The sequence below is a fragment of the Neurospora hispaniola genome, assembly GCF_033458365.1.
Source record: "Neurospora hispaniola strain FGSC 10403 chromosome Unknown B0T23scaffold_2, whole genome shotgun sequence".
Classification (NCBI taxonomy): Eukaryota; Fungi; Ascomycota; class Sordariomycetes; order Sordariales; family Sordariaceae; genus Neurospora; species Neurospora hispaniola.
In genome coordinates, this window is record NW_026944407.1 from 200,136 (window position 1) to 218,478 (window position 18,343).

Genomic DNA, 18,343 nt, shown 5'->3' on the forward strand with positions numbered 1-18,343 from the left:
GGCCCCACTGCCTAACCCGGGGAGCTACAATACCTCTTCAATGCTGCAAAATTTGTTAGCGCTGAACTTGAGTAGGCAGGGTATAGAAACAGAAGAACTGATTGGCTTTGCAGGCCGATGCCCTCCAAAGGTGGAGAACCACACTTCAAGCCCACACACATCAACCGCTTGAAGCCCCACTTCCTTTTACTACCTCGACAGCTCGAGTATTACTCGCGATGTTGACCCGCCGTCAGATCCTATTTGACCAACCTAAAAGAGTAAAGTGCTTGCTCCAAGTACTAGTGTACACTACAGTAACAAGCTTATCAGGGTTAGATTGTACCAGCGTGCGGACAAACGGCCTGAGGTGCCGCTCGAAAGAGAGAGAGAGAGAGAAGGGGGGGTTCGTGTTGAAGGTCGAAGCAGCTGTCTCGCGATAACTGAGAGTGATGGTCTGATCTAGAAGGAACAATAGCTACAAGAGCTTGTCAGATGTTGACATCGTTTCTGCGTATTGCCCGGGCAGTTTGGATTCCGTCGGTTTTGATTTCTTGGGAGGTCTTGAAGGCGGCGTGAAGTTAACATCGGCGGGTGCCTGGAGGTATCCAATTGGTAGGCGGGGCGGGCGGGGTCTAGAATAGATCGACCCGGGCCTTTTTCTCTGCCTTCTTTCACACGCTGCGAGGGGACGTTGGGACGCCCGCCCGGGGCTGGGAACCGCTGAGACTCTTCAATTGTAAAGACGGAGTCCCACATCGCTACATACTTCAATCCAACCGACAGAAAAGAGAAAGCATCGACGAATCCAGTCTCTCTATATTCCCGTCAGACGCGTCCGTTTAAAGGGTCTCTGGGGAGCTACCAATCAGTAGCGCACATCCTGACAATCTTTCGCCGGGTCGCGCAGACCTGATCGCGAACCCGAACAGTTTCGTCGTCGGCAATAATCTCGGGTCCTCGCTAGGTACCGTTAAATTACGGAGTCACCATAGACGGGACTGGCCCGGCCAAGACTCGAAGCCCGTCGAGGTTATCCGGCCCTTTAAGCGGTCATCCGTCATCGCATTGTCGATCAATAATCAAGTGCAAGGCCACTTGCAGAGCCGCCTGAGAAAGTCCAAAATCAAAGCCGAGTCCCCAACCACCTGGCCTTGGCCTCAACGTCCTTCGACTCAACTGATCACCCAACAGCCGGTGTCAAAATTACTGGACTGCCTCCGCCCAAAGCGCCGTACCCGTTTCCGTACCCGCACCCGCACCCGCACCCGTGCCGGACAGCCGGCCGTCCCCGAACCATCTTCAATCCGGACTTTGGACAAAGCCTCCCCAGGAGGGCGCGGACGTGATGAACTCCTCATCGTGGAGTGCCCCGGACCACAGTCACCACCCGGCCCTACACACCGCAGCCGATGATGACTTCCACCAGTTCTTGGATATAAACGACATGGGCGATCTATCTGACGCCTTGGACTTTGACTTTCGCGACTTTGGGGCTGACCACCATACTGCCCACCATGCTGGCCGCCATGCCGCCGACCATCTGCTACATCCGTCGGGGGGAGAGCATCTGGACACCCCCATGACTGGTACCGACATGCCCATGATCCTATCGCCCGTAGACCATGCCATGCTCCGACATGGGGTGCAACAGCAACATCAGCAACACCAGCAACATCAGATGCCCACCATTACCACGACTGCGCCATATCAGAACGCCCCGGCGGCCTTGATACAGCCATCCACACCCTCAGAGGCCATCGTCAACACCATCGATGCCCAAATCCAGTTCCTCCAGCAGCAGAAGCTGCATGCTCAGCACCAGCAACTGCAAGAGCAACAGGCCGCCTTCTTCGCTTCTCAGCAGAACCACATAGTTCCTCCTACACCTCAGAGCCTGGAACTCACTGCTGGATCTAGTCAGAATTACTATGCCCAGTCGACACTATCTGATCAACACCACTCCGGGCCACAGAAACAGCAGCAGCCGCAACAAGCCATCGACTACAGATATACAAGGATCAAAGACCAGCATGATGTAGGTCCACAAACGTCTGCTCCGTCCAAGTTAAGACAAAAAAAAATTACTAACCAACCATGGCAGATGTCCTTCACCCCGTTGGTATCACCGGCTGTGACACCGCTGGAGACCCATTTTCCCATTGATACTCCCTTTGCCGTCCCTGGAGCGTACTTCAGCCCCCTTACCTCGCCAGCCTTGCACGCGCAAAATGACGCCTTGGGTATCATTGACCAGAGGCTCGGGATGATGAGCGGGAGCTCGCCAAGGGAGATGGAACTCGAACCACCTGCCATGTCTCAAGCGAGCGTTAGCCCAGGCGATTTGGCTAGGAAGACGCGCAAGAACGCAGTGAAGGCCAGGGCAAAGAGCGGCAGTGGCATCAAACAGTCTCCCATCTCGAAGCCGATACGTAGAAAGACGGCCACCACCCCGATGCTTAACCCCCAAGCTTTGAACCAACTGGTTGAGAATGCAGCACCAAGTCAGGAACGCCAACAACCTCTTACGCCGCTAATACCGACCTCGTCTTCGTCCACAGCTGGTGTAACTGACTCTGAGAATGGGTCCATCTCCCCCGAAAATCTCAACGATGTTGTCTTACCGGTCGAGATGCCTCCGCCACCACTTCCGAAACCTCGCTCCGCCAAACCGTCCCCTTTTCTGGCACCTCAAGCGAGCGGTAGTGCTATGCCTATTAACCTTCAGCCGGGACGGCCTGGAATTGCCTCTCCTGCAACACCAGCATCACTGATGAAACTAAGCTCGCCGAGCAATCGCAACCCTTCAGTGGTAGGAACCGGCTCTCATGACCCAATGGATCCCGACCACATTGAGAACTTTGAGCTCCCGGACTCCATCAACTTCTCGTCTGCACCAAAACCCGCCCCTATAATTACCACTCTTGGAACACCGGCTCTCGATCCTCTCCAAAAGGCCGCCGCGCCTCTACAAACGCCAGGCCTCCCACCACCACCTTCTCCTGTGGTGGCCAAGCCTCTGGCACTTCCTTCCGCCGCTCTTTCCAGTCCACAACTGAAGCCCGATTCCGCTCATAGCCTGAAACGGACACCCCAGCTTGCACCCATGGGAAGAAGCAGCAAAAAGCGTGCAAGCGTGACCTCCATCCAGATGTCCCCGGCCCTTCGACCCAAGATCTCGCCCAGCATCAAGCCTCTGCTACCAGGAGGTTCTGCGGGTGCCGAAGACGCAGCATCGATTTTGCTCGCCACCAAATCCAACTACCAACGCATTCTCGAGGGCAACACAGTTCCCGGCGTTTCGTATCCCAGCGAGCTTTCTACGAACCTCACATCGAAGCGGACGTCGCACAAGATCGCGGAGCAAGGCAGGAGGAACAGGATCAACTCCGCGCTGCAGGAGATCGCCACGCTTCTCCCCAAAGCTCCTGCGAAGGAGGGGGGAGATGGGGATGGAGACGGTCATAGTAGTAGCGGTGGGGGCGGTGGCAGCGGGGGTGCTGACAGGGAAGATAAGAGGGAGAAGGATAAGGACAAGACTGGAGGGGGGATACCCAATAGCAAGGCGAGCACAGTGGAGATGGCAATTGAGTATATCAAGCAGCTGCAGAAGGAGGTGGCGGACGCGAACAAGAGGGCGGAAGAGGCAGAGAGGAAGTTGGTGGAGATGAAGATGCAGGGAGGCGTCGCGACGGGGTCCGGATCATCAGTTGGTGATGCGGGTGATTTGGGTGCTCCAACCACGGAGGCTAATCCGGTCGTGGATGAGGACCTGAAGTCTGGCGGTGGTGACGCGATGGATGAATAAGATATCAAGATCGGATTAAAGCACGTGCCACTAATCTGGCGTGTACAAACAGGCGAGCCGGGTGTATAAGTGGGCAAAAAAGAGAAAGGGTTGGTTGACTTTTGGGTATAATCATGCGGGTGTTCAGAGTGGGCGAGATTTTTGCTTTCATGATACAAGGTAAACATCTCCCGCGGGTGGATTATGGGGTTAATTAAACATACAGGCGGTGGTGTTTGGATATACCCCTCCTCTTAGAATAGGAGTACTCAAATAGAAATAATTAGGGAGTCATGATGAACGGGATGATGGCGCTTGATGGGGTGAGGTAACACGAGATTTATGATCTGTACTTGGGCAAACCAGGATTGTTCTGCGTTTTACCTACCTGAGAGGGGTGTTTGGCTTCCTGGTGCTACCGGTGTCTGTGTCCTCGCGAAGTGCTCGCTTGGCCTTTCTTCACGCAGGTGAAGTTGAATGAAGGCTTGTCATAGCTGTGCAACAACCATTCGCTTGACCTGACTAAACTCAAAACAATGAGATTGAGATGGGTCATGATAATTTTCATGATAATTCATGTTATCACACAGATTGATCATCTCTGCTTGAGCATGGAGACTGCTTCATCTCCTCAAGCAACGACGCTAGGCGAAAGATATGAATCTATAGCATGCCCGAACCACTTTTCTCTCATCTTTACTGCATTTTTCCAACCACGCTTGGCCATCGAATTTAGTATCATCTTCACTCACTTCCACAGCTATACACAGCCTCACAAACACGAACAAATCGCTTCTGAGTGAGTAGGTAGGTAGTCATGGGGACAGAAAAACCAACAGCTCCTCCGTGCACCCACCCTTTCTCTCATCCATCCTCGAATCTCCAAAGCACCGCAACGCCTTCTTCAACGCTAGTGAATTATTCACGACCTCTTGATCCTTCAACTTCAACCAACAACAGTCAACAACCAACTGGCGAGGTGAAGGGAAAGGATAAAGAAGCCACGGAAAACGATGATGAAGGACAAGGAGATATGAATGCTGAGAAAACGCCAGAGCCACAGCTACAGTCTCAGAAGAGAGATGATGATGACGATGATGATATTTATGATGATTATCAGCAGGATGATGACGACGGGGACGAAGACGAAGAAGAGGAAGACGAGTACACCGAACTCTTCCAGGTCCTGGCCAACGTAGCGAGAATGAAAGTCTTCGGCGAACGAATGAACAATGCAGAGGGGGGTGCTTTGAGTGGTGGTTTGGGAAAAGCGGGTTGGTATCATGAAGTTCAGTATCTCGGTATGAGGGGGTCCTTGGAACGTATTGCTGGGGATGGGGTCAGTGATAATGGGTGCTCTTTTAAGGAGGGAGAGAGTGAGGAGGAGAGTGAGGGTCATGGGGACGGGGGAAGAGAGGAAGGGGAAGAAAAGGGGCAAATGGAAGAATATGAAGGAGAAGAAGAAGGAGAAGAGGAGGAGAAGGAGGGGAAAAGAGAAGAAGGAAAAGAGAGAGAAGATGACGATGAAGAGAACTACGTTATTGTCACATTCCTAGGGGAGCAGACTGATTCAGATGATGAGAGCTGGTACTTCGTTGAAATTACCTCTAGTGACGAAGAGGAGGACAGCGATGACGACGAGGGCAGCAAGGACAACAAGGACACCGAAAAAAATGAAGACAAGAAGGGCAACGTAAACAGAAGTGAGAGCAACAACGCGAAACACCACAGCAAAAAAGGCAACAAAAACGACGGCTATGACTCTGATAACGACGAGTGGCACGACCATCATCATTGTCATCATTGCCAATCGTTCCGTAGCATCACCATCCAAACCACCACGACTACCAACCCGCAACGACAATCACACCGCCAACTCCAAGAAGAAAATCGACTCCCCCTCGTCAACCTACCCTTCGAGATACTCCAATCCTCCCCCACATCCTTCACCATCCAGCTCGCCATCCCCGGCGCCAAGCGGCGGGATATCAGCATTGCCTATGACCCCAATATCAACGTGTTGACGCTCAGTGGGGTTTTGTATCAGACTGTTCTGTCTGTTGAGGATTCATCTTCTGCTTCTTCTTCTACCTCTTCTTCTCTCGAATCTGAGAGCGAGACAGACAGTAAAGGTAGACCAGAAGCGGGTATAAATCAGGGCTCACAACTCAAGTCGAAAGCCGATTTTGAAGCGGACTTGGAGTTGTGGTTGGCGTATGAACGGGCCTCAGGACCCGGGGTGAATTCAGGATCGGGCTCTGTTTTGCTCCTTGGAGGGTATGGGGAGGAGGAGGAGGAGGAGGAGGAGGAGGGCAAGCAAGGGGGTGGTGGTGGTGGTGGTGGTGGTGGTGGTGGTGGTGATGGTGATGGTGATAGCAGCACAGACACCGACGACAGCAATAACAAACAGTCGCAAACCCAGAGCCAAACTCCTCCGACAACGACGGAAGAAATCCCCATTGGACAGATTTTAGACCAGGTCAACTTCGTTATCTGTTCACCTACCCCTACATCTGAATGTCGACTTTCACCGTCATCTACACCTGAAGAACAAAAACAGCGCAAAGAAGTGAGTCTCGAGCAGATCAAGGCGAGGTTGGAGGGTGGAATACCAACAGTTGTTGTCCCGCTTGTTGTTGAGGAAGAGGCCGAGGACGAAAGTATGGTGGGGATGGCAATGTAAATGTGTTTTTTTTTCTTGGTCATTTGTGAAGAGGTAAAACGCGCGAGTTGATGAGTTTCTGAGTGCGTAATTTGGGTTTGAGTGTGGTCTTTCCTATGGAGGATGAGAAAGGAGTGGATGGCTAAGATAGTAAGATTGCTCGCTGTTGGCGATGAAAGTCCAAACAGCCTTGACCGTGAAACATATGCAAAGGAATACAGTAAATTTCCTCCTGCTTTCTATGGATGACTGAGATGGTGATCACATTCGCAATGCCAGTAGACCGTGACCGAAATCACAAAGATCATTGGTACACTTGAAATTATGGTCTGCACATCGAAGAGGAGGGGATTTGAAGACCGAATGTTTGGTTGACAAATTACTATATACTAATATAGATATCGCTTAAGCTCCAGTCCAGGTAAAGTACTACTTCCCCACCAAAACTTGCAATATCTTCTTTCATCACAACAAGCAAACCACACCTCTCACAGTCCAGCCAGTACACCCTGAATACCGGGAGTAGCGGCATCCTCTCTCTTCTGCACAAAGGCTTTGAAATCTGCTTTTTGCAACTTCTTACCCGATCCGCCACCGCCCGCCGCACCCCCAGCGGCACCACCGCCACCACCACCACCACCACCTCCTCCTCCTCCTCCTCCCCCAGTACCACCACTGCCGGTGGCCAAGAACTTGGAACGTTCGCGAAGGGCCTCGGGTCCAATGATGAAGAGGTATCCGACCTCGGTAAGCAGCTCGACAATTGCCTGTACCTCCTTGGTCAACGGCCACTCCTTCATTGTCGACACGTACTTGGCGATATCCTTAGTCACCATCAAGCCACCGGTGGCGTTGACTGAGAACTTCTTGAAGTGCTCAAACAAGAGCGAGTGGACGGCCAGGGCGAGTTCGGAGCTGAACAGCTCAAGGTTGTGGCCGTCGATAGCCAGCGCGGCCTGCGCCGCCACCTTGGAGGCCAAGAACGTGCAGATAGCCTGACAAGTGGGCGTCTGCAGGTCGACGAAGCCTTCAAGGTCGTTGTCGCGGGGCCGGTAGTCCGTCTTCTTCTGGCCCGCCAGAACCTTAGCGACCCAGTTGACCGCCACATCCATGGTACTCTTGAGGACGGCGTTGGTCTTCCGCTCCGTGGCCTCGATGGCTTGCTTGGCTTGGGCCTCCATGCTGCGGCGCAGGGCTGTGTTGGACTCGGCAAGCCGGATCAGCACAGTTGTGATGAACCGCGACATGAGGTTCGTGATGGTGACGGCCGGTTTGATGTGAGGGAGGTACGAGAGGTCAGGTTCTGTCTTGATGTTCTCCTGCGACGTGGCAGTGTCCAAGGCGGCATCGAGGGCAGTCTCAACGTAGACTTGGCCCATGCTGGTAAGGAGAAGGTTGAGCAAGATGTTGATGTCTTTGGGGGTTTCGCTTCCCGAACCCATCTCGAGCGTTCTGCGCACGCTTTCGGCCAACCAGACAATCATGCGCTTGGCGTTCTGTACGCTCAGGCGGCCGTGTTCCTCCGACACTTCGATCTCGTTCTTGTTGCTGCTATTGTCTTGCAGACCGGCAACCCTCAACATCATGCGCTTCTGAGTGGGTGTAAGGTCTGACGAATCGAGTCGCTCCATATAGGCATCTTTAGCGGTTGCCAAAAGCTGAGTGCCCTGTTGGGCAATAGCGGCCATGAAGCCCGAGGGAGCCTTCTTTCTGCGTGAGTGATACAAGGTGAACTTGAAGAGCAACGAGTTGTACAGTTCCTCGAGACTCTTCCTTTCCCTGTCGATGTATGAGTTTTGAAGTAAATAGGGGACGAATAATTCCTCTAGCTGCTGATCAAGAGTCTGTGATATTTGTGCAGAGCATGGTTCCGGGTGCTCTGTAAGACCGTGGGTTTTGAGGTCTTCCACCAGGGCACCAATGTAAGATCTCGACGCATGCAAGGAGCGCAAATAGGCGAGCGATGAAATTGTCGTCGCTTTGTCCAGTAGCATCTCCAGCCGTTGTTGAATAGACTGCTGGAAAACACGCTGTATAAACTTGATGAGGACTGTTTCGTAGTATGGGAAGGCACGCTTAATGATAAAAGATTCCTCCTGCATCACGATCTTGACCTCGTCAACAAGAGATTGCAGACTGGGCTCGACACCTGGTGGGTCGGAATCGGGATCAGCCAGTTGCTCCCACATCTCGCCATCCGTCGTAACCTCGTCGGTGATGAGCTGGTCTCGGTCGATAAAGAACTGGTGCTGGTTCACGAAGGCGGCGATGACGCTGGCACCGCCGTGGAAATCGTAGAGGACCTTTGCGCACTCCATCATGTCGTCGAAATTTTGCCGGCGGTAACTGTTGTTGAACTGCTTCAGAAGGTCTTGCTCAAGATGCTCGCAGAACTTTTCAAGAGCCTCCCTAGTATTGTGCTTCCGCGTAGCACCGTTGGCGATGCCATTGGCACGGAAGCCACCTGTTACCCACGACAAAGGGTCTAGTCTCTGACTGATGCGCATAAGCTGGCGAGCAATGACGGCGCAGCGAACCTTGTTCTCGGCACCGCCCTGTCTCTGAATCTCCTCGAGCGAGGTGAGTTGGCCTGTCTCGGAAACCTCTGTCCAGCACTGAATCAGGAAGTTAGCGTCCTGCGCCTTCCTCCGTTTCCTATCCAGCTCCTCCAGCTTCTCTCCAATCTGGACGGCAATGTTTCCTCCACCATCAGGTCGGCCGTGTCCGTTCATGGAGCCGCTATTTGCGCTGGAGTTATTCAGGGTCAAGTCGAGGGCCTCGAACTGGGCCATTGACTGGTCTAGCTTCCGACCAAGGGTATCGAGAGTCTGGTCATGTTGAATTTCTGCTCGCCGAACCTGTGATAAGAGCTCTGATTCCTTCTCTTGCAACTCCTCGCTCAGAGTGCCCAACTGTGACAGCGCATTCTCGAAGGTCCGGATGAGGGGCTTGGGGTCAAAGGGGGTGCTCGCACTCGTGGGGCCGGAGCGGCGGTTCGCTGGAAAGGCAGTGTCGGCGAGGGAATCGACAAAGTCGCGTACAATGAAGTCTTTACTGGAGAAGTCGTCGATGGTGAAGCTGGGGCCCTTGGGGAAGAGCCCGGGGCCGGGGGACCTCGTGCTGCCGGGTCCGCCGCGTTCCATGGCGGCGTGTGTCACCTGGCAGGGAGATCGAGAGAGCGCATCAAGCTGGGTGTGTGTTTACGATGGGAGACGTTGTGATTCTCGAGAGTCGAAGTTATTGAAGTTGAAATGGTTGTCGGTGTAGTCGTAGATGCATTACGCGACGATGCTGAGCTGTTGTCGTATCAACCCATACCGCGGAGTTGAAGGTGTGTATGCACGGCGTGGAAGGGTGGGTGGTCACCGTCAGGCCTGCTGCCCTGGGGTGGAGGAGGTGTAGCGGGAGGGGTGCCAGGGGCTGTCCGGGGGAGTTGCAGAGCGTCGTGAGGATATCGTTCCCTGCGGTACCTCTGCGGGCATGGATTGGGGAATTCCATATGATTGAACCCACCACCACGCCGTTCGGGCAACGTACGTTGGATTGTGTCCCACTTTTTTGTGGCCCAACTTCAACCTGGTCCCTGCGCTTTCTTCAGCCACAGTTACCAGTCGTAAGGACAGGTTTTTGGTGGGGAACAGAGGGGGGACTTTCAGATGTTTCTTTCCCGAAATAATCTGACATCAGACAGGGATCTCGTGAACGGTTCGAGGGAAGCTGCCAGAGTGGTGGTTTTGGGATGATTTCCCGCGCACTAGGTACATACTGACCACGGTGCTGCGGTAGCCAACTGGGGTATGATAGCTGCAAGCAACTGAATCCACCTTCAGCAACCTGCACTTGCCTATCTTTTAGAACTTCCAGCTGGCCCCATTCTTTTCCTCGTCAGCCTCTCTTTCTGCTCGCTCGTTTTATGCGCAACTAGACCTTCAGCGGTGGACTGACTCTGAACTGCATCCTGCCATCCTCCTCCTCAACGCGCTCCTTTTCTGTGTCGGCCCGTGCATCCTGCGGTTATCCCAAGACCCCCGCCATCGTCGTCCCAACACTCGTCCTGTTATATCGTACATAGGTATTGCCACAGTCTTCCGGCCGAGGTGCGACAAGGCCCATTGCGACGACCGTTGCGCGACAGCCTCCACGTCAACATGTTCAAACCACGGGATATCGAGGCCTACCGGCGCGATGAGAAACTCGGCCACAAAATGCTTACGCCCGAAGAGAGGATAAGGCTGCTCAAGGTACGTCTGCTCCTGATGCGTCATGGCTTGAAGAGTTGATTGCTAACCTTTGGGATAGCCCTATCTGCCTTCGCCCCCTTTGCACCCCTCGGAGCAAGCCAGCAAACGAGCAATGGAAGAGCAACAGAGGCTAGGAGTACGGCGCTTTCTGAAGACGCACTGGCACCTGCTGGTCTTTACTATTATACATGCTCTGTTCTCGCTCTACATCCGAATCCGCCAAGCATACCACCAAGTGTTCAACAAAGTGTCTTCCATCTATCACCACCACCACCGGGCGCCCGATCTGATTTACAACGATGTCAAGGACCTGCGAAGGCTACCAAACCACCTAAGTGTTATCTTGACCTTGGACGAGGACGCTAGAGGCGGTACCGGCCTGGCCAAGCTGATTGAGGAAGCTTCGGACATTGCTGCTTGGTGCGCAAGTGCCCGGATTCCTCAGCTATCCATCTATGAAAAAACCGGTACGTGGATCTTCCAACACGGAGCTTGACGGGCTAAGAAAGAAAAGACTAATATCATTCCCACCAATCAGGAACATTGAAGGGTTATCTTCCTCGCGTTCACAGATCCATGACACAAAAGCTTGCCGCATACTTCGGACCGAACACTCCCGGCATTGGGATTAGAGCACCTCACTGCCCTTCGATGGAGACGGCCCCAACTCTTGCCGCAAGCCGTAGCGAGAACGATGGCATCAAGCATCTCTCAGTCATGATTCTATCAGCGGAGGACGGCCGCGATTCCATAGTCGATCTTACCAAAACCCTCGCTGATATGTCTCAGCGGGGCAAGATCTCGACTTCGGATATCACAATTGAACTAGTCGATGCGGAGTTGAGCGAGAGTGTCATGGGCGAACCGGACCTCCTTCTGTTGTTTGGTCCCCGTGTCGAACTGGTTGGCTATCCTCCATGGCAAGTTCGCTTGACTGAGATCTCTCATGTCCAGGACAATGAGGGGGTCAATTATCAGGTTTTCTATCGGGGGCTTTTGAAGTATGCCGGCGCACAAATGCGCTGGGGAAGGTAGAACCGAGCGGTGCCAAGTGGTCAGTGGCTGGAATCCGAATGCAATCGACTTAATCGAGTAACGCAGTGGTTGGATTCAATTGGCGGTTAACACATAAGGATTATAGATTTACGACTCTGCAAGCATGCGAGCGGGGAATATTCATCTGTTTATCATTATTCTATCTGGTGCATTAGAAGTGTCCTTAACTGAAAGGGGATATTTGCTACTCGGGTGGAGAGAGATATGATTGAGTCGGAGACAAGAGTGAACTGGGAGAAAGATTTTGATCACCCAACGATGGCTCGCGACTCGGACTGGCTGACATCAAGAAACAGTATTAGAATGTGATATGTAAGGAGACACAATGGTCAATATCAAAAGGACAGGACTGAAGTGGTCGGCTCAGGACATATGCCTGTATCAGCCACTCATGACGTTCCGCTACGATGCAGCCTTGTCCTAAAGAGCAGAGATAAGATAATTCAGCCACACCTTGGTGTGGGGCTCTCTGTTTATTGCAGTTTAGCCTTGCGGTTGCCCCGTAACAAAGTTTCACTTCATTCGCCCAATTTGTATTTTACGAAAGGTGAGTTGAGCTTCCAAAAAGACAGGACACTCCACCAATCCACTGGACACGGTAGTGTAATGAGTTGTCTAAACCAGTTTCACTAACCATGTCTCAATCAGCAAAGGAAAACCAGGGGAGTGGGGAAGGGAAGACTCAAGATATGGCCATTTTCAGCCCACCCGTAGTTCGCTCAGGCGCTGGCGCCCTCAACCGGGCTCTGTTCACAAAGACTGTCAACCTGGCTGCCGCCGCCGTTAACGATAACCGTCTTATATCCAAGTACAGAAAAGAGCTTGAGCACAACAAGGAGCTCTTGCGCCAGGACAGACTGTCCCCTATTGTGAATCACCCAGACAAGGCCCTCGCCGACCAAGGAAAGAAATGCCTGCTTCTTAGCCCCAACGTCAAGGCACCAGGTTAGAAAAATCATGGCTATCAGAAACATAATCGAAGACTAATCACTTTGTCTGCTTTTCTTCTTCTTTCAGAACCAGAGACTTGGGGGGCTGCTCTCAAGGAAGGTGTCCAGAAGAAGGAGTTGTCTGTTATTCCTTATGAGCTCCAGCTCAACTATGACTACTGGACATATCGTATGAAACCTGTATCAAGACCCTCCTCATACCAGTTTCACTTAATTGACGATTGCCTGCAGATGATATCATCACCTCTATTCTTCCAGAGGAACTTCATGACGATATCCCCTCTGGCTTCAACACCGCTGGCCATGTCGGTGAGTGAGAATGGACACTGGCCTGCCCTTCTCTCAGCTTGTTGTTCTAACCAGAGTCCAGCCCACATGAACCTACGCGAACGTTACATCCCCTACAAGAAGGTGATTGCCGAGGTCATCCTGGACAAGACCACCAACATCCGAACCGTCATCAACAAGGTTGACAATGTCGGAGCCGAATCCGAGTTCAGGACCTTCCAGTATGAGGTTTTGGCTGGTCCCGACGACATGCAGGTTCAGGTCACCGAGAACGCCTGCTCTTTCGAGTTTGACTACTCAAAGGTGTACTGGAACAGCAAGCTGGAAGCGGAGCATCGTAGGCTCATCAACATGTTCGAGCCCGGCGAGGTGGTGTGTGATGTCATGGCTGGCATAGGCCCCTTTGCGGTTCCGGCTGGCAAGAAGGGCGTCTTTGTCTGGGCTAACGACATGAATCCCGAGAGCAACAAGTACATGCAGGTGGCCATCAACAGGAACAAGGTATGATCTTTTCTATTATCACAGATCCTGCTCTATTGTCTCTTGTTTTCTTTTGGATCTAATCTAGCACCCAGGTTTCGCAATACGTCCGTCCCTTCTGCGAAGATGGCCGGACCTTCATCCACCACGCCGCCGACTCAATCCTTGAAGCCCACAAGAACGGCGAGCACGTCCTCATCGCCCCCAAGCCGCCCTCGCGCGCCAAGAAGGCTCCCAAGCCCGAGCCCAAGCGCATCGACATCCCGCCCATCATCTCGCACTTCGTCATGAACCTGCCCGCCACCGCCATCGAGTTCTTGGGGTGCTACCGCGGTGTGTACGCCGGCCACGAGGACCTTTTCTCTGCCGAGAGCGGTCGCAAACTGCCCCTCGTGCATGTCCACTGCTTCTCCTTCAAGGCTGATGATGAGACACCCCTCAACGATATTTGTGAGAGGATCACCAAGTATTTGGGCTTCCCTGTTAAACCGGGTAATCCGGATGTCGAGGGCGAGGTGGCGGTTCATGATGTTAGGGACGTGGCGCCGGCTAAGAGGATGTTCTGCGCTAGCTTTAGGATTCCGAGGGAGGTTGCATTTGCGGAGAGAGTTTAAGGTAGCGATTTTGCGGCTTTTGCCAACTGGATGGCTGAACGGCCGGCTACTGGACGCTATGCCTACGTGATCGGTGGTCTATGGCTTTTCACTGTTGACTTTGGTCCATTGCAAGCTGGAAGAGCATGCATGGATGGATACCCCGGATATCACGGAGACGCTTGGGAAAGAGGTCTTGTTCGTCGGCGATCTTGGGGGACTTCTATGTTTAGCTAGTTAGAAACTATCTTGCCTAGGTTGCGCTGTGAGCTAGCTGGGAAAAGGAACAAGTTCAAGAGACATGTATGAGTGACTTGGAAGCAAGGGGATTTATCGTCACCCTCAACAAGTTTGTGTCATTCGAGTATCACCGTGACTGAATGAGAGCGACAACGAAGGCAATGACAAACCTTTGACACTACTACTTCCGCCGAATGAGCTAAGGAAATCGACTCGAAGACACGTGGCTAGTGAACCGAATCTCGCGGGTCATCCCGCTGTACAGCCGACTCCAGTCGTCTTGACTCGATTCTTTTGGTAGTCTGTCCACTTCAACCTAGTTTCGCTAGAAAAGTGTTGGAGTGTGAAGGTGATGATGATGTGATCGATGGGCACACTCTCGGGGGTGTGTATTGAGAGAAGAGAGCGGGCGCTAGTGTCATTCATATCCACCTCAGCTTTCCTCCTACTACAACATTGGACAACGCGGGCATGTGATGAAGGAAGGGAGGAAAGCCTGATGGACGATAGACAGGTACCGTTGTTAGAATCCCTGCTTCAAGACTAGCATGTTTTTGTCATGGCTGAACACGGTCTCAATTGCCATCTCATGATTCGTTTCGTTTTATTTCCCCTGTCGAAGTCGTCATCGGTCGATAACCGTTAGCTACTGTACTTCCCCCTAACCTGTAGGTCTTGCTGTGTAGAGGTAGGTATGTTATCAGTCGGTCAACCGCTCCGGTAACGGTGAAACATTCAATCTCCATATTGAAACCCTGCTTCTCGTCTTCTTTTATCTGCTTCTGCATGACCGTCGGGGATCTACGTCTAGGTTTTAGTTTAGTGTTGGCTTTATTTCCGACTCAGGTACCTAGCGAGCCTATTTGGCCATGCCACGAAGTCGAACGGCGTCGCTTGGCGGTCTGGCTTTCCCCCTTCCCATTTTATCCATTCCGGTACTTGAACTTTCTTATCCATAGAGGTAGCGATGCAGCACTGTTAGCCATTGAACCTTCCTGCTTCAGGATTGCTCGGGGCAAAGAAGGGGATGGGAGAGTGTTTTTTTTTTTTTTTTTTTTTTTTTTTTTTTTTTTTTTTTGTTGTTGAGTGGGTGTAGGATGGTGGTGATGTCCAGAAGGACATGCCAGGGAAGGAACCACTTAAAAGCGACACTGGCCTAAAAGTTGAAGCCCTGTACTTTACCTGCAACTAAGTAGAGGTAGCTTCCACAGCTTCTCAAATGGAAGCCAGAGGTTCTGAATTACACTGATCTTGCACAGCCGGAGGAGCTGCCTTGTCCTTAGCACTTTCCGTTTCTCTCCAGGAAGCCTTCAAGATTTTGAACTGTGTTGAATTCTGGTTAAGTTTCCCGTCTTTGCCGATCTCAACCTCTTCCCATTGAAGAGAGTTGGCAAGTGCAGACGACGGAAACCGGCAAGCATTGGCCAACAGGTGGTGTGAACTGGAAGTGTCGCTTGCGATAGCACTCAACGGTCCTCTTCGGTCATTGCACTTTGGATGGCTACTTCCGCGCTAGAGAATGATACCCTGGATGCTTCTGCAGTACAAATAGACTCACGAACGCTCATAACAATTCTCGACACCCAGTGCTTCGATGCCGATACGTGGAATACGTGATCCAATTCGTTTGTCATGTTCCTTCCCTAGGTATGTAGTCGTCATGTTTTTGCAAGTCTAGCGATATGCAAGGTCCGCAAGACACTGGGTTCCACCGCGAGCCTCAAGTGCTTGGCCCTCCCTTTGATTGAAAGCCTGTGTGCATCAATTGGATTAAACACACGTCCGAACCGGCGGGTCAGCTCATGTGCCGTCGAAGTAGGTATCTCTCGGCTGGCATCTACCTGCCACTATTTTTGTATTGCACGCATCGGCCCGAGGGTGGGCTGGAAGAAACATGCCATCACCACATCTGAAGCTGGAGCAAGTCTCGATCGGATAGTGGACATATCGATTGAACGAGAAGGGGAACCATCGTTGGGTGTTATCAGCGAAAAAGTTCGAGCTTCCTTGGTACCATAGTAGTCGATAGATAGATGGACGGACACCTCTATATAGATGAGCGGGTGGTGGTGTGGTTGTAGAGATTTAGATTGCTTGCATGTCTCGGTCAACGCATGGCGTTTCCGTCAGTGCACCTCGGCGTGTGCGCAGGTGTCTTTTTAGTGCAGTCGTATCATCTTCTAGGTAGGTATGTAATGGTGTTGTTGTGTTCCGTAAGACGTCGGAAAATCCATGCTGTGTTGGTGTAATGGGAATTGATGAATCTGTCGATGTACATTACCGGTAAGGGTCAATCAGTGTCTTGCCGCGTAACTGACTGCTTATGTCCTGATGAATTGCATACCTGCTACTGTTGGTAGTCCTGGAACCAACAAGGTGTGTGGTGCCTGGTGTCACGAATAGTTCTCTATACATGGGTTATACGAAGCTATAGTTCTTCAACGTCCACATGTCTGTGACTAGCGGGCTAGTCAATGTTTTCAGTTGAAGATCAAGGAGAAGGAGATGACATTCTTTATGGCACAATAATGTGTGGTCAAAGGGTGTTCTCAAAAGCCAACGTTCGTCTGTCTCTCGTCAGTCCTCATCGCGAAGTCACCTCAATGATTAACAGGTTATTCGCAATGCCCTTGATGCTGCAAAGATCCTTGCGGAAATCCCTGGAGAATAGGCGGTCCCCCAAAACTTACCGACCAATAGAGACCCGAAGAGAAGGCTAGACGAGGATATGTGCGCGAGTGAAATTGAAAGTCAAGGAATGAGGAGGAGGAGGAACTACTGACTACACAAATTGTATGATAGGGCCGGAGAGAATCTCCCTCTCCTTAGGCTGTCAAATTCGACTCAAATAATTTTCACCCCAACTAGGGCAGTATATGAGGGTAGGAACTGATGCAATGAGACTCCCCGGAAATGCAGTCAATGGTCAATGAGGCAGGCACATCGTGGTTGATGGCAGGGTGTGGTAGTATCAATACCCAAGGATAATCACATCCGCGGGCCGAGTTCGCATACCCGCATGTCTTTGTGCTCGTTGAACTCAGTTATCTGATAGTCCACTGCACATTTACAAAAAATCTTCTGAACAGTGTATGGTGTGCACAGTATTTTGTGGAGGGTACGGAGAAGAAGTATCACATATCACATTACATGCAACAATACTAGTAGAAGGACCATGTATGTGATGGCAAGGAACTAGGGAACGTTGTATGCAAAGGAATACCAACTCGGTGGCCTGGTGACGGCCCAAGTGCGGTGATAGGGGACGGGCGGGAGCTATTGAACTCGTCATGAATGTCTTGAAAAACTGCTTGTTTAGACATTGTTGACTACATGGGGCGGGGAAAGGAACGGTAAAGACAAAGCAAGATAGGGCAAGGAAAAACTGAATTTGAGACAACCGGGTTTCCTGTTGCTTGACGATGTTCCAGAAGGACAACAAAGGCACCGATAGGGGAACAAGGGGTCTAATACTCCTTCGCGGTACCCTTTCCGATCTCATCTGTCCATGTCCCCTCGCTTCCGTGTCAGTGTGTGTACCGTTCCCGTCCCGCTGATGATCACCAAATCCTCTTCCGGGATGGGGAACAATGAGCGGCTTTCTGAGTAGATGGCGCGTTTATGAAGTCTTATCGGACCCAAGTATCTCTAAAGGTGGGTGGGGGATGATTGGCCAATCACCGGCATCCAATCGCTCTAGCTGTGACCGAGCACAGCAAGTCAACACTCAAATAATGACCTTGAGTCGAGTCTATCGGACAGCGTCTCAATGCCTAGGAATTAAGCTTCAAAAGATGAAGCATTTCATTGGTTAGATGACCACACGGTTTCTTCTGCCAATAATGAGGAGCTCTTATACAAACGGCAGAGATGGGATTAGATTATTGCACTGCACGTTATCAGGATCTCCGTGCATTAGACTCGTAGTTGGTAGAACATGAGGATAAAAACTTATTGGCGGTGGGTATTGGCAAGAGCCGCAGTTATCATTTAATTCAATCAAAGATGAGCGGATGAACACCTCTCGAGTCGTATGTATGTATTCCCTTACCTGTGTGTCAAACCTA

General features: G+C 51.7%; 6 protein-coding genes across 6 annotated transcripts; 4 read left to right on the forward strand and 2 right to left on the reverse strand.

Annotated features, from left to right (window-relative positions):
• Positions 1–1,076: 1,076 nt before the first annotated feature.
• Positions 1,077–3,984, forward strand: B0T23DRAFT_60992 (phosphorus acquisition controlling protein). The gene is made up of 2 exons (XM_062841535.1): positions 1,077–2,017; positions 2,084–3,984. Exons 1-2 carry the CDS (start codon positions 1,328–1,330, stop codon positions 3,785–3,787), a joined length of 2,394 nt encoding a protein of 797 aa, XP_062694913.1. The 5' UTR covers positions 1,077–1,327; the 3' UTR covers positions 3,788–3,984.
• Positions 3,985–4,583: 599 nt separating this feature from the next.
• Positions 4,584–6,449, forward strand: B0T23DRAFT_351764 (uncharacterized protein; the record flags this gene model as incomplete). Its single annotated transcript, XM_062836083.1, has 1 exon — positions 4,584–6,449. One exon carries the CDS (start codon positions 4,584–4,586, stop codon positions 6,447–6,449), a length of 1,866 nt encoding a protein of 621 aa, XP_062694914.1.
• A 330-nt stretch (positions 6,450–6,779) lies between these two features.
• B0T23DRAFT_410232 (exocyst complex component Sec10) lies at positions 6,780–9,882 on the reverse strand. Its single transcript, XM_062839396.1, has one exon. The coding sequence runs from the start codon at positions 9,569–9,571 to the stop codon at positions 6,917–6,919; it is 2,655 nt and encodes an 884-aa protein (XP_062694915.1). The 5' UTR covers positions 9,572–9,882; the 3' UTR covers positions 6,780–6,916.
• A 458-nt stretch (positions 9,883–10,340) lies between these two features.
• On the forward strand, positions 10,341–12,006 carry B0T23DRAFT_61035 (Decaprenyl diphosphate synthase-like protein). Its single transcript, XM_062841536.1, has 3 exons — positions 10,341–10,669; positions 10,728–11,136; positions 11,208–12,006. Exons 1-3 carry the CDS (start codon positions 10,577–10,579, stop codon positions 11,702–11,704), a joined length of 999 nt encoding a protein of 332 aa, XP_062694916.1. The 5' UTR covers positions 10,341–10,576; the 3' UTR covers positions 11,705–12,006.
• A 272-nt stretch (positions 12,007–12,278) lies between these two features.
• On the forward strand, positions 12,279–14,469 carry B0T23DRAFT_372341 (Met-10+ like-protein-domain-containing protein). The gene is made up of 5 exons (XM_062836724.1): positions 12,279–12,670; positions 12,743–12,844; positions 12,907–12,984; positions 13,046–13,464; positions 13,539–14,469. Exons 1-5 carry the CDS (start codon positions 12,361–12,363, stop codon positions 14,055–14,057), a joined length of 1,428 nt encoding a protein of 475 aa, XP_062694917.1. The 5' UTR covers positions 12,279–12,360; the 3' UTR covers positions 14,058–14,469.
• A 963-nt stretch (positions 14,470–15,432) lies between these two features.
• On the reverse strand, positions 15,433–15,938 carry B0T23DRAFT_392994 (uncharacterized protein; the record flags this gene model as incomplete). Its single annotated transcript, XM_062838044.1, has 3 exons — positions 15,433–15,458; positions 15,521–15,717; positions 15,835–15,938. 3 exons carry the CDS (start codon positions 15,936–15,938, stop codon positions 15,433–15,435), a joined length of 327 nt encoding a protein of 108 aa, XP_062694918.1.
• Positions 15,939–18,343: the final 2,405 nt, after the last annotated feature.

What these genes read in the sequence shown, in the direction of transcription:
- B0T23DRAFT_61035 (XM_062841536.1), top strand. Translation starts at nt 10,577, where the DNA reads ATGTTCAAACCACGGGATATCGAGGCCTACCGGCGCGATGAGAAACTC. An exon ending in AGAGGATAAGGCTGCTCAAG is followed by an intron (nt 10,670 to 10,727) that starts GTACGTCTGCTC and finishes CCTTTGGGATAG; the next exon opens with CCCTATCTGCCTTCGCCCCC. An exon ending in ATCCATCTATGAAAAAACCG is followed by an intron (nt 11,137 to 11,207) that starts GTACGTGGATCT and finishes CCCACCAATCAG; the next exon opens with GAACATTGAAGGGTTATCTT.
- B0T23DRAFT_410232 (XM_062839396.1), bottom strand. Translation starts at nt 9,571, where the DNA reads ATGGAACGCGGCGGACCCGGCAGCACGAGGTCCCCCGGCCCCGGGCTC.
- B0T23DRAFT_60992 (XM_062841535.1), top strand. Translation starts at nt 1,328, where the DNA reads ATGAACTCCTCATCGTGGAGTGCCCCGGACCACAGTCACCACCCGGCC. An exon ending in GGATCAAAGACCAGCATGAT is followed by an intron (nt 2,018 to 2,083) that starts GTAGGTCCACAA and finishes CAACCATGGCAG; the next exon opens with ATGTCCTTCACCCCGTTGGT.
- B0T23DRAFT_372341 (XM_062836724.1), top strand. Translation starts at nt 12,361, where the DNA reads ATGTCTCAATCAGCAAAGGAAAACCAGGGGAGTGGGGAAGGGAAGACT. An exon ending in CCCCAACGTCAAGGCACCAG is followed by an intron (nt 12,671 to 12,742) that starts GTTAGAAAAATC and finishes TTCTTCTTTCAG; the next exon opens with AACCAGAGACTTGGGGGGCT. An exon ending in TGGCCATCAACAGGAACAAG is followed by an intron (nt 13,465 to 13,538) that starts GTATGATCTTTT and finishes TCTAGCACCCAG; the next exon opens with GTTTCGCAATACGTCCGTCC.